The sequence below is a fragment of the Salmo salar genome, chromosome ssa28 (genome assembly GCF_905237065.1).
Source record: "Salmo salar chromosome ssa28, Ssal_v3.1, whole genome shotgun sequence".
Taxonomy (NCBI): Eukaryota; Metazoa; Chordata; class Actinopteri; order Salmoniformes; family Salmonidae; genus Salmo; species Salmo salar.
In genome coordinates, this window is record NC_059469.1 from 663175 (window position 1) to 688701 (window position 25527).

Here is a 25527-nt window from a genome sequence, read left to right on the forward strand (position 1 = left end):
TGGAGAAAGGGGTCTGAATACTTTCCGAATACACTGTAGACACACATTTATGAAGGATCACCAGTGAGAGACACTATAAAGTCATACACTGCACACTGGGGGGGAGATATTAGGCTACATATCATAATACTGCAGTCAGATGATCTAATGTGCATGAGTTGCACGTCAATTCAAACATTCAAAAACACTGCATGTAAGCTCCAACAAGCTGCCTTTACGTTCACGGTTTTGTAGTTGCGTCCCACATCCACGAACCTGCATGCAGTTGGTGAACATGACACACACGGACATGAGCTTGGAGAAGATCTTAAGCAGCTCTGGGTTGGTCAGCATGCAGTCCTTCAGGCAGTTGTCCAGGAAGCTGGTGTGATGACACAGCACGTCGTCTATGTTGGAGGCCTGGGAAAGACAAGATGGCCTATATTAAGACATTTCTGATCAATGCAGGGCTTGGGACTGTTACGACAGTATGCACTAAGCCACAGCATGCCGTTATTAGGAGCAATGAAAATAAATGTAATTGGGACTGGAAAAAAAAACGTCTTGGGTCAAAGCAAAGTAAAGCCTCAAGGCTGACATTTGTAATGGATGCCACTACTACAACATGCACAGAACAATTGTGTTAGAAGTAACTATAGGCTAATACATAATAGGACTGAATGCTATCAAGGTGAAAAGCAGCCTTGGTTACAATCCACTCACAGATTTCAAGTTCTTCTCCATGATATGCCAGGTGGGCTCCATGACTTCAAACATCATGTAGTACTGGATGTTCTGTACAAAGTTCAGCATGCGCTGTCTCAAGGCAAATGCTGTTGCAAACCTATAGGGAGGAGGAAACCAGATAGTTCATATCAGAACTTGATATTAGGAAGCTGGCACTAGAGAAACAAACAAAGAAGTTAACTGAAGGAGTTTTGTCAACTCACCACTTGGCCCTGTGCAAGGCGTACTGCTTGGCTGTTTTGTTGCTGATCCACACGTTGCACAACAGCCTCTCGACATGTTTGCAGTAAAAAATGTGTCGGAACAGCATTTGGTATCTCGTCAGCGCTTTCCTGAAAAATACAAAAATATATGTATACAAGGCATTTGGCACGCCCTGGTTTCGGGTCCCCGAGGGGGGTTTCTCAATAGATTGAGAATCTATACATTAGGGTATACATTTTTTTTTTCTCCCTATCTTCAAGGGAGCCTTTTTTCGCCTTCTTTTAACCAGGTCATACTGAGGTCCGAAGACCTCTTACCCAAGGGAGACCTGGCCTTGGATATAGCCCCAGTGTACCTACCTGTTGATAATGAGCGACAGCGGCCACTTGACGATGTAGTCGAAGGAGAAGGCCTCCAGGCCACTGAGGGACACCTCGGTGGGGTCGGCATTGATGATGGCCTTCTCCTGCTTGGTCTCGATGGCCAGCACCCGCAGCAGCTGGGTGATCACGTCATGAGGCATTAGGTCAATCTGGGAAACAGGAACAGAGGGTGGGTGGATGGATGAGTTTAGTGTGAAGCCCCTCCCAAAACATTCATATTACATACCGGTTGTTTAACTTAAGTCTTTTATATGTATAGCCTACAGACAATTGTGATTCTGACCTTCAGCAATTTTCTATTACTGTGCTAAAGTGCAGCTATAAGAAATGGTCTAATGCAGTAAACAGCAATGACGCCATTTGAATAACAAGATCATAAATTACTTTAGGTTCTCCTTAAAGTACTCAGTGTGCCCAGCTGCTGTATTATTTCATATTTTTTATTGGGATCCCCAATTAGCCAACACAAATAAAATACATAATATAATAACATAATATAGATAACACTGCAGCCAACTGCAACACATCAACACCTCACACAAAGATCAATAGTGATGCAGTCAATCTCTCCTCAACTTTTGAGCCAGGAGAGATTGACATGCATGTTAATGACATTCACGCTCCCTGTACATTAAGTGCAGTACGTGCTGCTCTGTTCTGGACCAACTGCAATTTACCCATGTCGCTCTTTGCCACACGACCACACAACTGGGCAGTAGTCCAGGTGCAACAAAACTACGGCCTGTAGGAAGTGTCTGGTCGACTGAGACGTCAAGAAAGCAGAGCAACGCCTTATCACGGACAGATCTCTTCCCATTTTAGCAACGATTGAGTCTATATGTTTTGACCATGACCGCTTGCTATCTTGGGTTACACCCAGCAGTTTAGTCTCCTCAACTTGGCTCAATCGCCACATTATTCAATAATAGATCTAGATGAGGTTTAGGGTTGAACGAGTGATTTGTCCCAAAAACGATGTCTTTCGTTTTTTTATATTTAGCACCAGCCTATTGCTAGTTACCCATTATAAAACTGACTGGAGCTCAATGTTAATGGGTACATTTATTTATTTTAGTGTTATAGCCAACATATTTACTGTTGAGTCGTCAGCGTACATAGACTGACACACAGGCTTTATTCAAGGTCAGTGGAAGGTCATCAGTAAAAACAGAAAACAATAATGGCCAAAGCCGGCTGCCCGGCTGTACACCAATCCAACTCTCAATCCATAAGTGAAAGGATACAAATCCATAACACCTATGTTTTTTCAGCAATAGGTTATGATCAATGATCTCAAAAGCTGCACTGAAGTCTAACAGCTCCCACACTCTTCTATCAATTACTTTCAACAAAACATTTGTGTCAGTCCCGAGCATGTTGAGTGCCCTTCCTTATAAGCATGCTGAAAGTCTGTCGTTTGTTTGTTTTCTGTAAAATAACTTTTTTAAAGTTTGCCAAGTGCCGGTAACAGGCTGATTGGTCGGCTGTTTGAACCCGGTGCTCTGATATTCTTGAGCAGCGGAATGACCTTTGCCTCCCTCCAGGCCTGAGGGCACACACCATCTTCTAAGCTTACAGTGAAGTTGTGGCAAACAGGAGTCGCAATGTATTCCGCTACCAACCTCAGCAATTTACCATCCAGGTTGTTGGTACCAGTTGGCTTGTCCTTATTTATAGATAGCAAAAAATGTTTCACCTCTTCCACTCCCACTTTGCGGAACTCAAAACTACAGTGCTCGTCTTTCATTATTTGGTCTGTTATGTATGAATATGAAGGCTCAGCGTTTGATGTTTGCATGTCATGCCTAAGAATGATAATCTTCGCAACAAAAACGTGATTAAAGTGGTTGGCAATATTATAGAGTTTTGTTATGAACAAGCCATGTGCCTCAATGAAGGCGCCTGCCTGATGGATGGATCCAAGTTTGCTTTTTTGCCTAGAATTTAATTTAAGGTACTCCAGAGCTTTTTACTATCATTCTTTATATAATTTATCTTTGATCCATAGTATAGTTTTTTCTTTTTGTTTAGCTACATCATTTCTCAATTTACTGTTTCCCAGTCTGCTGTGTTGTCAGACTTATTTGCTATTCCCTTTGCCTCATCTGTCTCAGCCACACAGTTTTGCAATTCATCATCAACAGTGCATTCGGAAAGTATTCAGACCCCTTCACTTTTTGTTACGTTACAGCCTTATCCTAAAATTGATTAAATGATTTTTCCCCCTCATCAATACTCACAATACCCCATAATGAGAAAGTGAAAACAGGTTTAGAAATTTTTGCAAATGTTTGAAAATAAATTAATAAATGACATATCACATTTCTTACTTAAAAAAAACAGGCATTATTGGTTAAGGCCGTGTAAGTAAGAATTTCACAGTACACCTTTTGTATTCGGCGCATGTGAGTTTGGACACACCTACTCATTGAAGGGTTTTTCTTTATTTTTACATTGTAGAATAATAGTGAAGACATTAAAACTATGAAATAACACATATGGAATCATGTAGTAACCCAAAAAAATTAAACTAATCAAAATATATTTTATATTCTTCAAAGTAGCCACACTTTGCCTTGATGACAGCTTTGCACATTCTCTCAACCAGCCTCATGAGGAATGCTTTTCCAACAGTCTTGAAGTAGTTCCCACATATGCTGTACACTTGTTGGCTGCTTTTCCTTCACTCTGCGGTTCAACTCATCCCAAACCATCTCAATTGGGTTGAGTTCGGGTGACTGTGGAGGCCAGGTCATCCGATGCAGTGCTCCATCACTCTCCTTCATGGTCAAATAGCCCTTACACAGCCTGGGAGGTGTGTTGGGTCATTGTCCTGTTGAAAAACAAATGTCCCACTAAGCGCAAACCAGATGGGATGGCGTATGCTGCTGAATGCTGTGGTAGCCATGCTTGTTAAGTGTGCCTTGAATCCTAAATAAATCACAGACAGTGTCACCAGCAAAGCGCCCCCACACCATCACCTCTTCCTCCATGCTTCACGGTGGGAACCACACATGCAGAGACGCCGGTTGGAACCAAAAATCTCACAGTTGGACTCATCAGACCAAAGGACAGATTTCCACCGGTTTAATGTCCTTTGCTCGTGTTTCTTCTTCTCATCGGTGTCCTTTAGTAGTGGTTTCTTTGCAACAATTCGAGCATGAAGGCCTGATTCACACAGTCTCCTCTGAACAGTTGATGTTGAGAAGTGTTTTTTACTTGAACTCTGTGAAGCATTTATTTGGGCTGCAATCTGAGGTGCAGTTAACTCTAATGAACTTATTCTCTGTAGCAGAGGTAACTCTAGGTCTTTCTTTCCTGTGGCGGTCCTCACGAGAGCCAGTTTCATTATAGCGCTTGAAGGTTTTTGCTACCTTCATGTCTTAAAGTAATGATGGACTGTTGTTTCTCTTTGCTAATTTGAGCTGTTCTTGCCATAAAATTGACTTTTTTTTTAACACCACCCGAGTGGTGCAGCGGTCTTACAGGCTGACCACACCGCTCACGTCGCGTGCATTGCAAAATAACTGTAGAAATCTATGTTATTCAATTATTGCACCAACACTGCTCGCGAGCGTCTGCGTTGCCAAGGGCTTAAATAGAAGTCATTCCTATTTCTGACGCAGATTGTGCTGCAAGTCCTGCCTCTCCCATCTCCTTATTGGTTTATAGAAGCAGGTACCCACATGCCATCTCCTCATTGGTTATACCCACGTGGGTGATTGAAAGACGAACTGTGTTCCCGGTCGGTGTAGTAATACTATGAAAGTTTAGATGCCAATCACCATATAAGTTCAAAGATGAAAAAGTTCAAAGTTCAAAGATGAAAAATCTCAGTGCTAGAGGCACTGAGATGCAGTGCCTCTAGCACTGCATCTCAGTGCTAGAGGCGTCACTACAGAAACCATGGTTCGAATCCAGGCTGTATCACAACCGGCCGTGATTGGGAGTCCCATAGGGCGACGCACAATTGGCCCAGCGTTGTCCAGGTTTGGCCGGCGTAGGCCGTCATTGTAAATAAGAATTTGTTCTTAACTGACTTGCTTAGTTAAATAAAGGTTAAATAAAACACTTTAAGAAGGAAAGAAATTCCACAAATTAACAAGGCACACCTGTTAATTGAAATGCATTCCAGGTGACTACTTCATGAAGCTGGTTGAGAGAATGCCAAGAGTGTACAAAACTGTCATCAAGGCAAAGGGTGGCTACTTTGAAGAAACTGAAATATCAAATATATTTACATTTGTTTAACACTTTTTTGGTTACTACATGATTCCATATGTGTTATTTCATCGTCTTGATGTCTTCACTATTATTCTACAATGTAGAAAATAGTAAAAATAAAGAAAAACCCTTGAATGAGTCGGTGTGTCCAAACTTTTGACTGGTACTGTAAGTATTTAGACCCTTTGATATGAGACTCGAAATTGAGCTCACGTGCATCCTGTTTCCATTGATCATCCTTGAGATGTTTCTACAACTTGGAGTCCACCTGTGGTAAATTCAAACAAGATTCTCTGGTCTGATGAAACCAAGATTGAATTTATGCAAATGTAATCCGTTTTTTGGTTTTAATACATTTGTAAAAATGTCTAAAACCTGTTTTTGCTTTGTCATTATTGGGTATTGTGTGTAGATTGATGAGGGGGAAAAAAACTATTTAATCTATTTTAGAATAAGTCTGTAACATAACAAAATGTGGGAAAAGTCAAGAGGTCTGAATGCTTTCCGAGTGCACTGTATTAATGTGGATTTGGCAGTTCTAACAGTTTCTTGATGGACACATGCCTATTAGAAACCGGAAGAAGCAGTTTCATAAATGCTTCATGTGTGGCATCAGGTTATTCCTCATTACACACATCAGACCAACAAATATTTTTCACATCTTCAACATAGGAATCATCATTACAAAATTTTAGGTCCAGTCTTTGGAACTTTGGTTTTAATAGATATGGCTATTATATTATGATCACTACATCTGATGGGTGTGGATATTTCTTTAGAACAGATTTCTGCAGCATTAGTAAAGATCTGATCAATACACGTGGATGATTTAGTTCCAGTTCTGTTTGTAAATACCCTGGTAGGTTGACTGATAACCTGAACCAGATTGCTGGCATCGGTTACAGATTGAAGCTTCTTTTTGAGTTGACAGCTTGATGACAACCAGTCAATATTTAGGTCACCCAGAAAATAGACATGTTGATATCACATACATTATTGAGCATTTCAAACATCTAGTCCAAATACTGACTTTTAGCACTCGGTGGTCTATAGCAACTTCCTACGAGAATAGGAGGCAGATGATCCTGTAGCCATATTACTTCTACATCATCTGACAAAGGTTGAGAAGAACACGACAGGAGTATGACTCGACATACATAGCAACACCTCCTCCATTTGCATTTCTCTCTTATCTATATATTCTAGAACCATGTATAGCTACTAGTGCATTAAATGAATTATCCAAGTGTGTTTTATAGATGGCCAGAACATGAATGTTTTCTGATGTTAGTAAGTTGTCAATTTCATGAACCTTGTTCCTCAGAATATATGTTAACATGGGCTATTTTTAGTACTTTTCAAATCAAATTTGATTTGTCACATGCGCCAAATACAACAGGTGTAGACCTTACCGTGAAATGCTTACTATACAAGCCCTTAACCAATAATGCAGAGTTTTTTTTTTAAGTAACAAAATATTTGCTAAAAACATTAATACAATAACAAACTTTTTTTTTAAACTATAAGGAGGCTATATACAGGGGGTACCAGTACCGAGTCAATGTGTGGTGGTAGAGGTTAGTTGAGGTAATTGAGGTAAAATGTACATGTAGGTAGGTTGCTTGTTTGTTTGTTTTTAGTGCTACTATGAGAGGCAGATGCGAGGTAGACATGTCAGTGACATTCACATTTGAGCCAATCATACTGAGTGGGATGCCCACAGTGGGCTTCTTCCTAAGGTAGACGGTTTCAGTGCAAAGAATATAAATAAATTCTATGGGCATGTGATTATTGCTGACAATACAATCTGAGTTAACAGTTAAAGGAACATGCATTAGGTTACTTACATTGACTGCACTTATATTTCTCTGGGATATACTGTAATATGATTTCCATGTCCTGCTTATTATGACAGGCAGGACTGGAGCGCTACCAAACTCAGACCGTCACTCTCAAACTTTCTTCAAGTACTGTAAGCTATATGCTCAGACAAAGAGAACTTTCTTCAAGTACTTATTTTGGGAAGGTTACATGAGCCTATTCATTCATCATAATGCATGCATGAAACAATATTTCAATACATACTGTGTACAGAATGTATGAACCGGAATGAATAAGGAATTAGGCTCCTCTCCTTAATAACCACTAGATAGTGCTGTTGTAATCAAAATAGCATAAATGACAGACTGGTACTGTAGCATATTTACCTTCAGGTCATCTTTGAATGGGTCTGTGTTAGCAGTACTCATCCTCAGAGCCAGCTCTAGCAAGGCCTCCAGTCTGGGAGGGACAATGTCATCCACTGGCTTTTTGAGCTCCTCTTCCGTCAGGTCCATGAAATGGACAAAGAAATCTCCCTTGTCCATCAAGAAGTAGTGCTTGATTGACCTAGGAAGAATGCATCTCTTAGCATACAACAATACATACCAAATTCGAAATACCCATCACACTTTATTGACCTATTTATAGTTTTGTTGTTGTTTACCTAAGGCGTGCAACCAGCTCCTTCTCCTCCATCAGGAAGTCTAGGAGGACCTTACTGGCGTAGTAGTAGGATTTTTCTATCTGCTCCACGTAGGCTCTCTCCTTGAGAGTGTAAAGGATCTCTTTAGCATCCGGACAAGTCACGTCCCGGCCACACTCTCTCACCACATTGAGATATTTACCTATAGAATAGGACGAGAAGAAAAACAAACTCAAACAACTCAGCAAATGATCAAGAACTTGATACTATTAGTTTTTCACAGGAACAGTGAATTGCACTGGGCATTGTCAGGATGCACTAAAAAGTGATCGGAACAAATCTGATCCAAATAGTATGATGTGTCTTACCTGTACTCAAAATTTTGTCTGCCATTTTCTGAAGAAAGGATGGAATTCTGTGCTGTACGATTGTGTACCGCTGATCCCAATACTTGTCGTTGTAGTCCTCCTGGATCTTCTCTTTCTGTAGCTCGTGCTCTTCAACCATGAATTCACTATGAAGACAAAATAAATCACCAAAAATCTGCTGTACTAACTCATTGTCTGAAATCTAAATTGTGTCTTAAGTCATGTCCAAGCCTGTGACCCAGTAGAAAAGTACTGATGTGATTCAATGTAAGAATTGTGGTAAATGAGTTGAGCGACAAAAGACTGTACCTGTAAGGGTCCTTGATGATGCCTCTATAGATCCATTTCTCCAGTATCTCAAAGTAAGGGACACTAGCTGCTTTCGTGAGGTAGAGGCATAGTTCCTGGGCCTGACTGTCGCCAGTGTAGTTGAAGGTACGATCGTGAAGGAGGCTCAACGTCCACCCACCCATGCAGTCTCCTTTGTCCACCGAGGAGGCTTTGAAAACATAACATGGCACCCACTGATTAAATAGACATCAATAACATTTGGAGAATTATTTTTTTTATACTATGAGTACTTTTTACTTTGGGCAGTCTGCAACAACATACCTTAATGACCATACCACACACACAACCAACACCAAATAATCATAAACCATAAAACAAGACCGGCATAACACCACTCACAGGTCGGTCTAAGCATAATACAATTGAATGTCCAAAAGTGTGTCCAAAAGTGCAACGCAAATATATCTACCAACCACATTATATTGTTTGATCGAATATATGATGCATATGGATCATATACAGATGTTTTATTGTTTGATCATGAAGGCTTTACCAATGGAGGCTAGGATCTCCATGGTCCTCATGGTGGGCTGGATGTAGAACCAGAGCTTCTGCAGGGAGAGCATGCCCTGCCTGTGGAGGTGCTCCAGCTGAGTCACCAGGATCAGGTACTCCTTCATCAGGGTCCGCATGGCTGCCGTCAGGGCGTGGTTCACCTGGCCGTACTCAAAAGACGACTTCTCCTCAGTGAAGCTGCCAGACATAACACAGACAAACAATGTTAGCAGCCAGACATAACACAGCCAAAATGTTATGCCAGAAAACACAAACCAAACGGTTTGACAACACAACGCACATTTTCCTTCGATACATCTCCAGATGGTGTAAGGATCTACATTTGAGTCTAGCAAATGAGACAAAACAAAGTTAAGCAGCTATATTCCCCTTTTAAAGTTCACTCACCGTGTTATAGTAGAGTAGTATGAGGCGACTGGTAGTATCCTATTGACCAGCTCCTTGATGGACATGTCAAGGGTTGGGTCAACGATGAAGGAGCGATTCTGCCTCCCGAGGACAGGCTGGGCCGTGATGTCTCTGCCGTCCACACCAACCAGCACAAACAGCAAATCATCAACCAACGCCTGCTCCTGGGCTGGCAGGGGCATTGTACCTGATCATAAAAGACCAAATAGATTATTTGTGGCATGCTCATCCTCATAACCACTAAACCTACCAGGTACATTTTCACACATTTTGTTATTACATGAAAATGAGCAGCCACACAGTCAGTGAAACTATGCAGGAATTTCATGAAGTCAATCAAAATGTGTCAAAGTGAGATATGAGGAGCATTCATACCAATGGCCACTTCTGGGTCTCCTGCTGCTGTGGCACCGGTGATGAAGTCCCCAATCAGAGCAGGACGGTCATACACCCAATTGGGAAACACTGGGTTGGGCTGAGTGGGGTTCTTTTTGTTGTGTCTGTCCCTCAGCATCTTTCGTGTGACTTCAGCAGACTGCAAACATGGGGGGAAAAGTAGTAGAACTTTGAGATGTATTCAACTCTAGCCTTTTCAAAACAAATTGGTCCGGCTCACTTGAGGCGGGCCAGGACTTTTTCCTGAATACATGACCTGACCTAGTAATAGTCAAAATATGTAATAGACTATAATAGGGCATCAGGCCTTTCCTGGTCAGGAAGAAAATATCCTGGCCCTAATTCAAATTAACCTTAAAATGACACAAGTACACACCTGGGGCACATTGGAGCTGGCAGTGACGTTCCCCAGCTTCTTGCGCAGCTCTTCAAGTTCCTGCATTGACATCTTAGTGCTGGTTGGACGGATAGCAAAGGTTGTACTTGTTGTCGCATTAGCAGACACTTCAGACCTTTCTTTGGCATTATGTTGCAGACACTGGAGCATCTGGAGAAGATCAACGCACAACACAATGTTATTGGGACATAACATAATACTGTACTGTACTTGACATTTGAACAGTGCAGTTGTCAGCATCTGAACAACATTAGATGTGAAATGTAAGTGATTACCTCTTTATCCTCACTAAGCTTTGATAGGAGGTAGACGAGTGGGTCCAGGTTGCAGACATTTTTTGACTTGAGCTCATCATATTTCCTTAGGAAGTCCTCTGGCGTCTTTGAATACTCTGCTATTTTGACCTGTGAATGAAAGTTTAATCAACGTTGAAAGTTTAATCAAAGTTTAATAATTTGTAGGAATCGCATAGGAAGATCATAAACCTATGAAACATTTGCCAATAACTTCCCCATCAATCACCTTTGCACTGTGTGCAGACACTGTTGTGGTGATGTAAGGTGTCCTGTTCTTCTGCAGTCGATCAATAAACACTTCTGCCCCATCACCTCCTCGCACATGAAGCAGACTGAGCAGCTCATTGACATCATGGTGTATCCGAAACTCACTCATGGCTCAGGCAGCTGAAATGAGAAAGGTGGTGATAGTCAATAATCAAACCTCTGTCAACACTCTAACAACCAATTGGTTGAATAATGTCATACTGGCAGTTCAAAGTTGAAGCATGCAAATGTGTAAATGAATGTGGTAAATTGCTATCTACCACCACGGTCCTGATGTTGCAACTTCTCTGGCTGCATAGGGACAAGACTGGTGTTGTTTCAGATTCTAGCGGGTGCCCTAGTACAGTACGGTTCCCAACCAGTGGTACTAGGACCCCTGGGGGTACTTGCCCTATCCACAGGGGGCACTTGAGAAAACTCATGAGACCATAGGCCTACTGGTAAAATTAATGTGAGGGGGTACTTCAGGGGTACTCTGGGCTGAGCAAAATTCAGTTGGTGGTACAGAAACCGGGAGCTAGCTAGTTACGTTACATTTAAAGTAGGGTCTGAAAATAGAGCTTTTAACTATCTAGCTCCCTGGTTAGCTAATGAACGGAATCTTAGCAATGGCAGCATGATTAACAGCATGCAACATTGATCGCTAGCTAGCTGTGTAGCGCATTACCTGAAGCCTCTGTTGACTACAAGCAGTTACCGCCACGCCAACTACCTGCAAGTGGCAACCAATGGTAGCAACACAACATGTACTCAGTATAAGATTTTTCATAATAAAAGTTTAGATATAAAATCCTCTAATTAAAAGTACTTCATATAAGGAGATTTACAACATCACCAACAGAGAACACCTTTTTAATTTTAAATCTCTATTGTATGACCGACAGCAAGCAGAATAACATTTATATTTATTCATTAACTCTTATTTTGGAGGGGGGAAACGGCATAGCGGAAGTATACCGTAATGACGTTCCAACCCGGAAGGATTGCCCTCTTTCTGATTAACGTTTGAATAAACAAGAATGACCAGTTTGTTTTTGGAAAAGATTGCAAGCGACGTGTCAAAACATATAGTATATTTCAACTAAGTAATATCGATGTCTTGTTTAGAGGGTTTATGTGTGGATATTATCGAATGTGTGTAGCAACGCCCTAATGTCAGCCACCTTGTTGGGGAAAAAGAGCCCCGTTGTGTTTACAAATCGATAAGCATTATTGTTACCCTGAAGTGTAATAATAGTGGTGGTTTTTGACGAAGAAAATATGGCCGAATTGCATGTTGTGGAGCAGAGTGTTACTGCCACAATAGAACAAACCGAGCACCGTGATGTCCGAGGCTCTGTTCGGCTGGCTGCTTCGCCCACTCTCATGGTTTCACCACGGAGTAGCTTGCCCACCAGTCCTGGGGTGTCGAGTACTAGCAGAGCGGTGTTTGGGTTCCCAATGAAGAGCAACCTCAGTTCCCCATCGGAGCCAGCCGAGAAGCCAGAATCCCGCTGGGTTTGCCTCAATGTTGGTGGAACCTATTTTGTTACAACCAAACAGACATTGTGCAGGGACCCCAAATCGTTCCTGTACCGATTGTGTCAAGAAGATCCAGATTTGGACTCTGATAAGGTAACATAATCGATAATAATTTTTGGCATAACGTTCTATCATCAATCAAGGTGCATCAATGTAGCATTCATAATGCACAGCCGCTCATCACGCCCGAGATGACACCCAAACAACTTTAAAATGCCTAGCTAAAATGTTAGACAATTGTAACACTCATTAAAGTGTAATGCTCAGCCATTTTACAATAATGCATTATTTTATGTGCATATGAAGAAGCACCAGAGAAACCTTTATCTGACACTCAAATAGCAGACATGTGATTTGCATTTTCACACTTTTATAAATATCCTAGGATGAGACGGGTGCTTACCTAATCGACAGGGACCCCACATACTTTGGCCCCATTCTGAATTACCTGCGGCATGGGAAACTGATCATGGACAAGAACCTGGCAGAGGAAGGTAAGACTGTACAAATGGTCCCCAAAGTGTAAAATACAACCCCTATCACACACCATGCTTTATTTAGAAGCAATGGGATTCTGCAGATGGTTAGTATCATTTAAAAAAAGTATTTATATATATATATATATATATATATATATATATATATATATATATATATATATAACCAGGTAGGCTAGTTGAGAACAAGTTCTCATTTACAACTGCGACCTGGCCAAGATAAAGCAAAGCAGTGCGACACAAACAACACACATGGAATAAATAAGCGTACAGTCAATAACACTAGAAGAAGAAAAAGGTCTATATACAGTGTGTGCAAATGGCGTGAGGAGGTAAGGCAATAAATAGGCCATAGTAGCGAAGTAATTACAATTTAGCAAATTAACACTGGAGTCATAGATGAGCAGATGGTGATGTGCAAGTAGAAATACTGGTGTTCAAAAGAGCATAAAAGTAAATAAAAACAATATGGGGATTAGGTAGGTAGACTGGGTGGGCTATTTACAGATGGGCTATGTACAGCTGCAGCGATCGGTTAGCTGCTCAGATAGCTGATGTTTAAAGTTAGTGAGGGAAATATAAGTCTCCAGCTTCAGCGATTTTTGCAATTCGTTCCAGTTCTCTGCATTGGCAGCAGAGAACTGGAAGGAAAGGCGGCCAAAGGAGGTGTTGGCTTTGGGGATGACCAGTGAGATATACCTGCTGGAGCGTGTGCTATGGGTGGGTGTTGTTATCGTGACCAGTGAGCTGAGATAAGGTGGAGCTTTACCTAGCATAGACTTATAGATGACCTGGAGCCAGTGGGTCTGGCAACGAATATGTAGCGAGGGCCAGCCGACTTGAGCATACAGGTCGCAGTGGTGGGTGGTATAAGGGGCTTTGGTGACAAAACGGATGGCACTGTGATAGACTGCATCCAGTTTGCTGAGTAGAGTATTGGAAGCTATTTTGTAAATGACATCGCCGAAGTCGAGGATCGGTAGGATAGTCAGTTTTACTAGGGTATGTTTGGCGGCGTGAGTGAAGGAGGCTTTGTTGCGAAATAGGAAGCCGATTCTAGATTTCATTTTGGATTGGAGATGTTTAATGTGAGTCTTGAAGGAGAGTTTACTGTCTAGCCAGACACCTAGGTATTTGTAGTTGTCCACATATTCTAAGTCAGAACCGTCCAGAGTAGTGATGCTAGTCGGGCGGGCGGGTGCGAGCAGCGAATGGTTGAAAAGCAGGCATTTGGTTTAAGAGCAGTTGGAAGCCACGGAAGGAGTGTTGTATGGCATTGATGCTTGTTTGGAGCTTAGTTAACACAGTGTCCAAAGAAGGGCCAGATGTATACAGAATGGCGTTGTCTGCGTAGAGGTGGATCAGGGAATCACCCGCAGCAAGAGCAACATCGTTGATATATACAGAGAAAAGAGTCAGCCCGAGAATTGAACTCTGTGGTACCCCCATAGAGACTGCCAGGCCCTCTGATTTGACACACTGAACTCTGTCTGAGAAGTAGTTGGTGAAGCAGGCGAGGCAGTCATTTGAGAAACCAAGGCTGTTGTGTCTGCAGATAAGAATACGGTGATTGACAGAATCGAAAGCCTTGGCCAGGTTGATGAATATGGCTGCACAGTACTGTCTTTTATTGATGGTGGTAATGATATCGTTTAGTACCTTGAGCGTGGCTGAGGTGCACCCGTGACCAGCTCGAAAACCGGATTGCACAGCGGAGAAGGTACGGTGGGATTCGAAATGGTCAGTGATCTGTTTATTAACTTGGCTTTTGAGGACTTTAGAAAGGCAGGGCAGGATGGATATAGGTCTACAACAGTTTGGGTCTAGAGTGTTTGAAGAGGGGGATGACCGTGGCAGCTTTCCAATCTTTAGGGTTCTCGGACGATACGAAAGAGAGGTTGAACAGACTGGTAATAGGGGTTGCAACAATGGAGGCGGATAATTTTAGAAAGAGAGGGTCCAGATTGTCTAGCCCAGCTGATTTGTACGGGTCCAGGTTTTGCAGCTCTTTCAGAACATCTGCTATCTGGATTTGAGTGAAGGAGAAGCTGGGGAGGCTTGGGCAAGTAGCTGTGGGAGGTGCGGCGCTGTTGGCCGGGGTTGGGGTAGCCAGGAGGAAAGCATGGCCAGCCGTAGAGAAATGCTTATTGAAATTCTCGATTATCGTGGATTTATCGGTGGTGACAGTGTTACCTAGCCTCAGTGCAGTGGGCAGCTGGGAGGAGGTGCTCTTATTCTCTATGGACTTTACAATGTCCCAAAATTTTTTGGAGTTAGAGCTACAGGATGCAAATTTCTGTTTGAAAAAGCTAGCCTTTGCTTTCCTGACTGACTGTGTGTATTGGTTCCTGACTTCCCTGAAAAGTTGCATATCGCGGTGACTATTCGATGCTAGTGCAGTCCGCCACAGGATGTTTTTGTGCTGGTCGAGGGCAGTCAGGTCTGGAGTGAACCAAGGGCTATATCTGTTCTTAGTTCTTCTTAGTTCTACATCATGTGACTAAACTATTGGTTGGCTCTCTCAGGTGTCCTTGAGGAGGCGGAGTTCTACAATATTGCATCACTAGTAAGGCTGGTCAAGGAGAGGATACGGGACAACGAGAACAGGACATCTCAGGTATGTCAGGGAAATGCAGACATGATGAACGGAAAGGCCTTGGACTGGGATGGATGATGCCATTGATGTTGTGAAATAACACATGCTAAACCAAACACTAAAATGTCAGAGGATGAGTGTATGTACAAGTCGGTTTGTGTGTATACCGACACACGCGCACATATGGCACTGTTCAAAAGCAAAACATTTACTGGCAAGTTAACCCTAATGTGTACAGGTGGCTTTTATTGTAGTATCTGTTTTTCTCTCAGGGCCCAGTGAAGCATGTGTATCGGGTGCTGCAGTGCCAGGAGGAGGAGCTCACCCAAATGGTGTCCACAATGTCAGACGGCTGGAAGTTTGAGCAGGTGAGCCTGATAGTCCTCATGTCACGCTTGTCTTTAAATCCATAGGTCATTGGTGGTAAGTCTGGTAATGTCCCTCCCTTTTTCCAGTGCCTTTAAAGGTCATTTTGAAATCTCAAACTTTGCCTAAAATTTCTTGTGAAGATTACTTTTAAGCTAATTTACAATCCAACTTACCCTTTCCCATTTCCCCTCACAGCTCATAAGCATCGGCTCGTCCTATAACTATGGCAACGAGGACCAGGCTGAATTCCTATGTGTGGTTTCCCGGGAGCTCAACAACTCCACTAACGGCATTGTTATCGAGCCCACTGAGAAGGCCAAGGTGAGATCAGCATTTGAGAGTGTCTGGAACTCATATGTTGGGCATGAAGTCAGAAGATTCTCGCTTGTAGGGGTAGTTCACTGCAACATCAAAGTTTGTCAGGCGTTTCTGACTTCAAAAGTGGTCTAATGTGTAGATTGAGCTGCATTGTTTCCTTCAAATAAGATCATGAAATTAGCCGGTGCCTAATCTTGGAAACTCAGAACTAAATTCTTGCATAATTATGTCAGATGCTCGATTAGGTTCTGGGGGCAGATGTGTTAGAAAAAGATACAAGAACGAGGAATGGAAGCAGACCTCTAGCTCCATCCTCCTCTACAAGTCTAAGGGCAAAAAGTCCCCTCTCCTTCCTAAATTCGAAAGATGCGAACACCTGTGAAACTGTGATTTGTCCAAATCATCAGTGACGAAAACACCTGAGCACCGTAACAAAGTTCCCCGTTAGTCGTCGCATCCCACAGTCTGTTGACAGATGCTGCGATACCATTTATATTACGTGCGTCTGTCCGTGAGAGATTAGCCAGTGCCTATCTCTCCCACTCATTTTGGATTGAGGTATATACTGTTGCTGGATCAAGACTGACACGTTTTCTCTCCCTACAGATCCTCCAGGAGCGAGGTTCACGGATGTAAAGAGACTCCCAGGCCTGAGCTCACCCTTCTCAGCTCATGTGACATTTCCTGAAGTCTCCTGCACCACCTCAGCCATGGTTCATATCTTCACCCCTTCCATCACCAACCCCACGCCCCCCTTCACCTCCCCCTCCTCTGGGTGTGCCTTTCCACTTCCCATCCTCCTCGCCTACAGTGCTACAACATAACACCATCGCCATTTCTTATTCTCAGTTATATTCGTGAACATTTGAGGGATTCTGAAAAGATGACAAAAGAGTATTTATTATTAAATGTAATACCTTTTGTCATAAGTTGGATTTTGAAGATTCTGGTTTTGCCCCTGATCACAGCCCCCATCTTGTCCATAGTACATCCACACAGAGCTAAATCATTGTCACTGTCCTCATTCAGGGGATCACACAGTTAATGGGGAGCCGTTTCCTTTTCTGTCTCGCTTTGTCGACTCGGTGGAAATCTGTGATCATCTCCTCAGGACTTTCAAAGGACAAAAAAAGAAAGGCCGAAAAATCTACTGACTGTGACCTGCCCCTTCTACAACCCTGAAGATTCACCTATGGGGTGAGAGGATGCTGTAAGCAACATAGCCCACCCTCTGACCTCCACTCCTAGTCCTTACATCTCCACAGCTGGAGCACTAAGGCAGTTCATAGTTGCTTGGGAGGCTGAAAGCCGAGAAGTGGGGCTAAGGACAGAGAAGTCACAGGAATATTCTACAGCCCTCAAATTCAAATCTGGACCTCAAAGCCAGTTCTACTGCTTTTTTTTGTTATTCTTCCCCTCTAATCATGGACTGATTTTTAACCTGGGACACCAGGTGGGTGCAATTAATAATCAGGTAGAACAGAAAGCCAGCGGTAGTCCGGACCTCATTGGGTAAAATTTGAACACCCCTGTTCTACAGCATCTCTCTTTTGGTCTTCTTGTGCAGTCAGTCCTGCTCTCACAGCAACTCTTGCCCAATAAGACCAGACGATAGTGGGGAGATACAGACCCTTGTCTAACAGAGGCTCCACCCCACCATAGTTCATCAGTGACTTCCACTGCTGAGCATCCATCACACACATTTTATTTTTGGCTCGGGTCAAATTCCTTTGTCACCTGGAGGGCACACATTTTCTTACAGCCGTACTAAGGATGTTTCAGTGCAAAAGAAAACACACAACTTAAAAGACTAAACCACACACACATGTACACAATTGTCAGGCATGTGAGGAATATAAATCTATATATAATGAAATTATATGGAGAAAAAAAATGAATGCAAATGATGTAGTTATTAATTTCTGTTTCATAGTTGTTATATTTGTGTAGTATGGTGAGTTCTATTCCGTTGAGCGAGGAAATATCACTCCTCTAAACCAATTTTCCTGAGTTGTTTCCCCCAATGACAAAGGTGTACGTTTGTGTATGTAGTGCCTCTGCTATTCATTCATGATTGAAATTATGATCAGCGACCCAGTTTTTCAGCGTCACAATTTCTAAGTAGATTTTTTTTTGTTACTTATAACCCTTTCAAATGATCCTTCTCGCAGATATACTATTATGTTCTCTTGCATATCTTAGAATTGTAATCGGAGATTAAAGAGACGGGTTATTGAAAAAGCTTTTATTTGACATCGAAAGATGGTATGTGTCCTACACAGTGGTCTTGTGACCCTGTTGGACTTGTATCCATCTGTATGATGCCTCAAAGCCTAGAGCCCCTTTTCCCTCTGGCGTTGTTTCATTTTCATGCCAATTGTCACTCACTCTGCATTTGCCTCGTAAACACCTTGGTGTACATTCAGTTTAACAGCTTTGCTTTACATTTTGCAGTATTTACTGTATTAATTCTAGAGTATGCTGAAATGAATGTTTTAAATACATACGTTTGGATCTTTTTATAGAGTAGATGTAACCACAGGAACATTGGGTATTGAAAATTCCGCATGGATGTGACTTCAGCTTTTGACTTGTTACGTTGGGGGAAAATAAGGAAATTATACTTTGTTTCTCAGTGTCACATCTCTCTGTGCCAACCAACAGTGATGGTTACGAGCTTGTCTGGAGTATACCTCTTATTATTCACATATCATTGTCCCAGGAGTAAATCCTGGCATTACCCCATTTGTAATACTTCTGAAATGTTCAATTTATTCTGTCAATCTGACTGTGTACTTAAAAGAAGTACCCCACAGGTAACCAATATCACATCATTTTTGTTTTACTGGCGTCACAAAATCTATACACCTTTTCCTGTGTATAATGAATATTTGGTGCAATTATGTTATATCAGCATGATTTAAGAATGCGTTCGGCTTAAATCACACACATAATTACCTGTGCTGTTGTCCTCTTGGAGTGGATGTTGTGCAATTCTACTACGAAACTGGGACAAAAGTGCAGTAGTGCACAGACTGTGCTGCTAGAAGAATGCCTGACTGACTGTCTGATAGAGAGACACTTTCTCCTCTTTGGGCCTTTTTCAAAGCTCCCAGAGGTTGTTCTATTTCCCTTTGTCGTGTCCAGTGTTGTGCCTTTGACCTGTGTTGTGCACAGTCCGTCGTCCCCCCCCCCGCGCCCTGGAATAGACCTTTACGAGTCTATTCTGTCGTCCAGACTAGGGCCTGTTTGTTCATCTGTAATGCAGATTATCAGACTTAACTCCTTTTCTTTTAATGCCAATACTTTTGAACCAAGCCTCCCGTATTGACCCCTGTAGCTCCTGAACCTTTGCCTGTGTTGGTCGCTGCATTCTTCCGGTTTTCTTTCCTGAAATGTGTGTAGACTGTAGGTGTGGTTGACTTTGTAAGTTTATCCCACAACCGAGGTAGAGAAAAGGAGACAGTAGTTGTAATCCAAGCAGTGCCCCAGTATATCTTAGTAAAAACCAGCAGTGCACTTTTCTTTTGGAAAAATGGCAAGACTGCATAAGCCACGTTTATTTGGCTTTCTCTCTTGAATTGCATGTTTAAGGCAATTTATGCTGTTTATTTTGATGCCATGATAACTATACTGCCAGTTGTTTTACTGTATTGTTTGCATTCACTTTTGAAGCACTTATTTTTACGTTCAGTGAACCCAAATGTCTCCTTTTGACATTTATTTGTTTTGTTTATACTGCAGATTGATTCATCCGATTTTGAAAGGAACTTTTTATTCGGATAAAAACGATCATTGCAAAAAAATAGTGTTCCCCCATCACTGCCCTATTCAAATATTTGTGCAATTTTAACAAATCTGCAAAAAAAATACTCGTAAAAACATGAGAGCATGCATTGTACTAGAGATTATGTTATGTACTGGAATTTGTCTGACCTCTGTGTTAGTGCAACGTGTATTTGGTGCATGGTTGGAGAGCAGAGGGAAGGCATGGCTCTGTGTTAGGTGTAGATTTATTGTGTGGAACAGTGGGTCTCTCTAATCATGCTTTGTTTTTATGTTGTTTTTGTATCCTGTCATGTCAATTTAAAAGTAGGCCTAGCTAAAAAAAAGAACTAGCTTAAAGTTAACCTCAAATGAACATACACTCTTTGTCTAATGAAAACTGAACAAAACTGCATACCCCAACCTTGGATTTAGTATCAACTCAAACTAAAACTCCACATGCAAAATGAAAAGGATCATTTGAATCCTGGCTCATTCTGCCATAGTTAATCTGTAACACCTGCATGTATTTATAAACATACACACATACACATTTAGACTTACTGAAAATGTAAACTATTAACAGTTATTTTAAGTGTATTAATTTATCAACAGTATTAATGTCAAATGTGACTATTGTCAATGGAGACTGTGGAGAATGAAACAACTTTGTCTGATGTCCTTTTGCTTTTATTCATTTTATATTTTGGAATTTTGTCTACCAATGCAGTTTCTTTAAATGTAACATTTTTAACAAAATCCAGTCTGGTTTTTAATCATAAAATGTGTCTCTGTGTTTTAAAATGTGTGTGTAACTTGTGTTTTGTACAGCTGTCTACTAGCCCCAACGGTTCCGCCAAACCCAACGGTTCGCCAAGGTTTGCATCGTCTGGCCTTGTGCAATACACTGCTAACCCCCGCGTCCGGTTCGTACATAAAACATCCTCCATTCAGGCTGCAAAGACATCGGTTTCCTCCTTAACTTGATTTAATGGGGGGGCCGGACTAAAAAACCTGGGAAAATGTGTACTGTCTTAACATCGCTCATTCAATAGCCAACCATGCTCAAAAGTAAAATAGACCTGAAAAATATAACAAATATTTTACAGTATGGGTAGGCTACAGTATTGCTGTGCAATAGGAGCCCGACATCATACCTATTTAATCTCGGAGCAGGCCTGGAAATGCAGGACAATCCACATTATTTCAAAAGAATGGACAGATTCCACAGACATCCAATGAAACAACAGCTGACATGTCTGATTGTCCATTTCACTAGCACTGCATGAAACATGATTCCGAGGAGAAAAGGAAAATGAGATTGAATAAATATGGTAGAAGCATATTTTGTAACAGGAGTGAGTAACGGTGACATCACATGAACCGCTTATGTGTATTGGGGTGAAGGGAAAGAGATGTCTGCAATGGTAAACTTGGTGATAGCTGGTTTTAATATGGCTGCTACACCAACATCTGTGAGTATACATTTGTGTTAGGCTCCGTTTTAAAAGGGAGAAATGAGAGGCTGACACTGTGGTGTTACCTTCGCCGGCAATGGCTGTCTAGTGCTGCCTTCTGTGGTAGTCAGTCTCTGTTGTTTATACGCCCTGTCTTAACTGGGGGGGACAGGAGAGAGATGAGAGGGGAAGAGTTCACAGGATGTAACAGCAGAAATTCTTTGTGTGTGTGCGTTTGGCTCCGTTTTAACTAGTTAGGAAAGGGGAGAAATGAGAGGGACAGAGGATTCAGTATATAACAGCTGAAACAGTTACCTTTGCCGGCATGGCTGTCCAGTGCTGCTGCCTGCGTCACTGTTGTTCATAGGCTCGGTCCTAACTGGGGAAAGAGATGAGAGGGGCAGAGTTCACAGGATGTAACAGCAGAAACTCTTTGTGTGTGTGTGCATGAGGAACTGTGACAAAGGAAATAGTAAGTATGACCTAATGGTTACTCGTTATCAAGAATCCAACTCAATGAAAGGGGTCAGAAACAAACTTGATCGTTGTTAACATCGTTATTAAGCCCATATATGCGGTATTACTAATAGGCTGTCAACTCAGTCACATGAGTAAGGATTAGCCTATGTAATGATGCACTATTAAACACTGAAGACAACTTCCTTTTATTAAATATTGATAATCTTTTCTCTCTATCCTGAAATGTAAAAAACGCATCTCATTGGTCCGAACCATGCAAATGGCCTCATTGAAGTGACAACACTACAAATTCCATTCCGTTCCAGATGAAAAAGTAAAAAAGCTGACCCCCCAACCCCGGAAAATGTAGGACGCGGAGTAAAGGAGGGGTTATACTATAACTGAATAGAAGGGGTCATTTGGGGTTAAGGGAAACAATGGCCATGTAAGCATTTTTTGTCTGAAAACACAGAAGAAATGTGTATATGAACACTGAAAACACACCTATACATGACAAGAAAGTATGTCAAAAGCAAAACATTTTTTGAGTTTCTTTGGGTTTTGCCACTGGAAATCACTTTCTAGTGCTGCATTAGGATCTAAATGTTTCCCATACCAACTTTCAGTTTGACTTTTCCCTCATCAAGGGCCGGCTTTGCTGAAGCCCCTTTATTGGAATTTCCAATTTTTGCAGATAATCTATGGGTAGCAATCACCTGTCTCCCAAACACAGCCACAGACAGGTCTTTAACCATGGTTGTGCTGGAGGTGCCACCTCTACCGCAGGCCTGCAGCGTGACGTTACTTATGCCCAAAGGGGTAATCTCCTCTGCCGATGGTCCTGGCTGTATAAATGTTAACATAATCATTCACTAATATCTTAGCACTGTTCAACGTTGAAAGATGACAAATACAATTTCTGAATGGCTAATTAAGCACTTACCTTTGTAAGTGTAAGTGTAAGTGTAAGTGCAGTGACCTGAGAGGGTGGAGGCTGGGGCACAGCTTCAAGTTTTAGAAGCAAGGCTATTCATGAGATTGAAAAACAGAAACAAATAAACCTGTTTTCAATTCAATAATTTGAAAGGAGTGAGAGACAGAAGAGAGAGACATTCAGATGATTCCTTAATAACAATACAAACATGCCTATAGCAATACATACCTCTCTACAGAGACATGTTCAGGGTTTTCAGTTCCTGGTTTTAGACCTTCAACTGTTTCACCTCTTTTTTTAAGAGCCTTAATATCCTCTTCCTCCTCTTCCTTAGCCTTATTTTCCCTTTCTGTGATCTTCACCATAAGGAGAAGATCCTTTGTCCCGTCAGCAACCTAATCAGTCAAAAGTTTAATGTGAGAAAATAGAAGCTCCTAGATATTGAGAGAGCAATTGAATTATTACATTTAAGTATCTGCATAAGAATAAAAACTCTTGGGCCTACCTTTCTCGTCATGGAGTAATCATTACAACGGGGGGCGGTAGGTAGCCTGGCGGGTAGGAGCATTGGGCCAGTAACCGAAAGATTGCTGGATCGAATCCCTGAACTGACCATGTAAAAATCTGTCATTCTGCCCCTGATCAAGGCAGTTAACCCATTGTTCCCCGGGTGCTGATGACGTGGATGTCAATTAAGGCAGCCCTCTGCACCTCTCTGCTTCAGCTTAACTTAACTGTATACAAGTTTCTTTTTTACATTGTATTTATTTATTGAGAGTGTATATCAATGAAGGTGTTTCTTAAACTGGCAGCATGATATATAAATGCATTATTACATTGACTGAACTGTGGGCCTACTGAAACCATTATCAATTGTGTTGGTATCTATCAAATTAAAAAAGCATATACTATATTTATTGCATGTGAACATTGTAATTTATTACATTTCTTATCTGCTGAGTTTAAATGTCTGATATTGCACTATATTTCAAAAGTCTATTTTCTCTGTTGTTACAACATACTGTATCTCAAATCCTGTAGGAATATCAAAATCCTGCAGTTTTTGGTTCTGGAAGATTGCTGCAGGAATGTACTTGGCCCTGCAGTTATTGCCATATCCTGTACGAATATCAAAATCCTGCAGGGTTCAGTCCTGCATGATACCTGCAGGAATGTTCATGTTTGTGCAGGACTTTCAACATTTTTGCATGACAAGTCATACTCCCGCAGGAGTCCTGCAGGAGCATCAGGGACTTTTCCTGCAGGATTTTGTCAATCCTACAGGATTCCTGCAGGACACCTGCACAATTCCATCACAAAAGGTTGAATTCCTGCAGGATTCCAGAAGGACTTTTTTGTAAGGGGCCAGTGTTATTGGCACTCGTTATATTTTTATGCAAATAAAAAAAAATGCGGCATGCATTTTCAGAAAAAGTTACTGCAAAATATAAAACTTTTTTGCCCACACCTCAATAGAAATGTGGTCAAATTTGCCATTTAGAGACTGATATGGCCCAGTTCCGACATTCCAAATTATACAGGAAATGAGGGTGTTTTTGTTACCAAAAAAAGTGAACTGTTTGATAATTCCCAATAATATGCTGCGCGCAAATCCTATAATCTCCCATTACATCTGAATTTAGTGAGAAATGTACACATGGTTGATAAATGAAGCCCCTAGACTCTATTTTATCACCTGAACTCTGGTGAAGTTGTGGTCCAAATTGTTGAGAACTAACAGGTTCACCTCTATGGAGGACCAAACCTGTCATAATTAGAAATAAATTCTTATGTTAATAAATCCACATACACAGTACATTTGGAAAGTATTCAGACCCCTTGACTTTTTCCACACTTTGTTACGTTACAGCCTTATTCTAAAATTGATTAAATTGTTTTTTTCACTCATCAATCTACACACAATACCCATAACGACAAAGCAAAAACATATATATATATTTTTTTCAAATGTATTACAAATAAAAAACAGATATCAAATTTATATAAGTATTCAGACCCTTTACTCAGTACTTTGTTGAAGCACCTTTGGCAGCAATTACAGCCTCGAGTCTTCTTGGGTATGATGCTACAAGCTTGTGAAACCTGTATTCGGGGAGTTTCTCCCATTCTTCTCTGCAAATCCTCTCAAGCTCCGTCATGTTGGATGGGGAGCGTCACTGCAAAGCTATTTTCAGGTCTCTCCAGAGATGTTCAATTGGGTTCAAGTCCTGGCTCTGGCTGAGACACTCAAGGACATTCACTCCTGCGTTGTCTTGGTTGTGTGCTTAGGGTTGCTGTCATGTTGGAAAGTGAAACTTCGCCCCCAGTCTGAGGTCCTGAGTGCTCTGGAGCAGGTTTTCATTAAGGATCTCTCTGTACTTTGCTCTGTTCATCTTTCCCTCGATCCTGTCTAGACTCGCCTTCCCTGCCGCTGAAAGTCATCCCCACAGCATGATGCTGCCACCACCATGCTTCACCATACGGATGGTGCCAGGTTTCCTCCAGACGTGACTCTTGGCATTCAGGCCAAAGAGTTCAATCTTGGTTTCATCATACAAGAGAATCTTGTTTCTCATGGTCTGAGAGTCTTTTAGATGCCTTTTGGCAAATT

At 41.7% G+C, this 25527-nt stretch overlaps 2 protein-coding genes and 1 long non-coding RNA gene across 4 annotated transcripts in view; 1 reads left to right on the forward strand and 2 right to left on the reverse strand.

Annotated features, from left to right (window-relative positions):
• Positions 1 to 11746, reverse strand: part of LOC106589265 (gamma-tubulin complex component 2) — a 31984-nt gene extending 20238 nt beyond the window's left edge. Inside the window, exons 1-15 of one of the 2 annotated variants that reach the window (XM_014178993.2) lie at positions 11668 to 11746; positions 10960 to 11120; positions 10713 to 10841; positions 10417 to 10587; positions 10020 to 10179; positions 9624 to 9831; positions 9214 to 9413; positions 8679 to 8868; positions 8370 to 8515; positions 8023 to 8203; positions 7745 to 7925; positions 1290 to 1462; positions 930 to 1058; positions 703 to 823; positions 256 to 399 (exon numbers count right to left, since the gene is read on the reverse strand). In XM_014178993.2, the coding sequence (XP_014034468.1) occupies positions 256 to 399; positions 703 to 823; positions 930 to 1058; positions 1290 to 1462; positions 7745 to 7925; positions 8023 to 8203; positions 8370 to 8515; positions 8679 to 8868; positions 9214 to 9413; positions 9624 to 9831; positions 10020 to 10179; positions 10417 to 10587; positions 10713 to 10841; positions 10960 to 11109 (2283 nt within the window). In that variant the 5' untranslated portion in view covers positions 11110 to 11120; positions 11668 to 11746. Of the gene's footprint in view, positions 1 to 255; positions 400 to 702; positions 824 to 929; positions 1059 to 1289; positions 1463 to 7744; positions 7926 to 8022; positions 8204 to 8369; positions 8516 to 8678; positions 8869 to 9213; positions 9414 to 9623; positions 9832 to 10019; positions 10180 to 10416; positions 10588 to 10712; positions 10842 to 10959; positions 11121 to 11260; positions 11607 to 11667 lie in introns of those variants that run through there. The other variant, XM_014178994.2, reaches the window with a different exon arrangement.
• A 208-nt stretch (positions 11747 to 11954) lies between these two features.
• Positions 11955 to 20870, forward strand: LOC106589267 (BTB/POZ domain-containing protein KCTD5). Its single transcript, XM_014178998.1, has 6 exons — positions 11955 to 12614; positions 12907 to 13015; positions 15544 to 15635; positions 15887 to 15982; positions 16179 to 16304; positions 16908 to 20870. Exons 1-6 carry the CDS (start codon positions 12261 to 12263, stop codon positions 16935 to 16937), a joined length of 807 nt encoding a protein of 268 aa, XP_014034473.1. The 5' UTR covers positions 11955 to 12260; the 3' UTR covers positions 16938 to 20870.
• A 727-nt stretch (positions 20871 to 21597) lies between these two features.
• Positions 21598 to 22987, reverse strand: LOC106589215 (uncharacterized). Its single transcript, XR_001324799.2, has 3 exons — positions 22699 to 22987; positions 21839 to 21902; positions 21598 to 21682 (listed from the first exon to the last, which is right to left on the reverse strand). It is a non-coding gene; the product is annotated as an uncharacterized lncRNA (long non-coding RNA).
• Positions 22988 to 25527: the final 2540 nt, after the last annotated feature.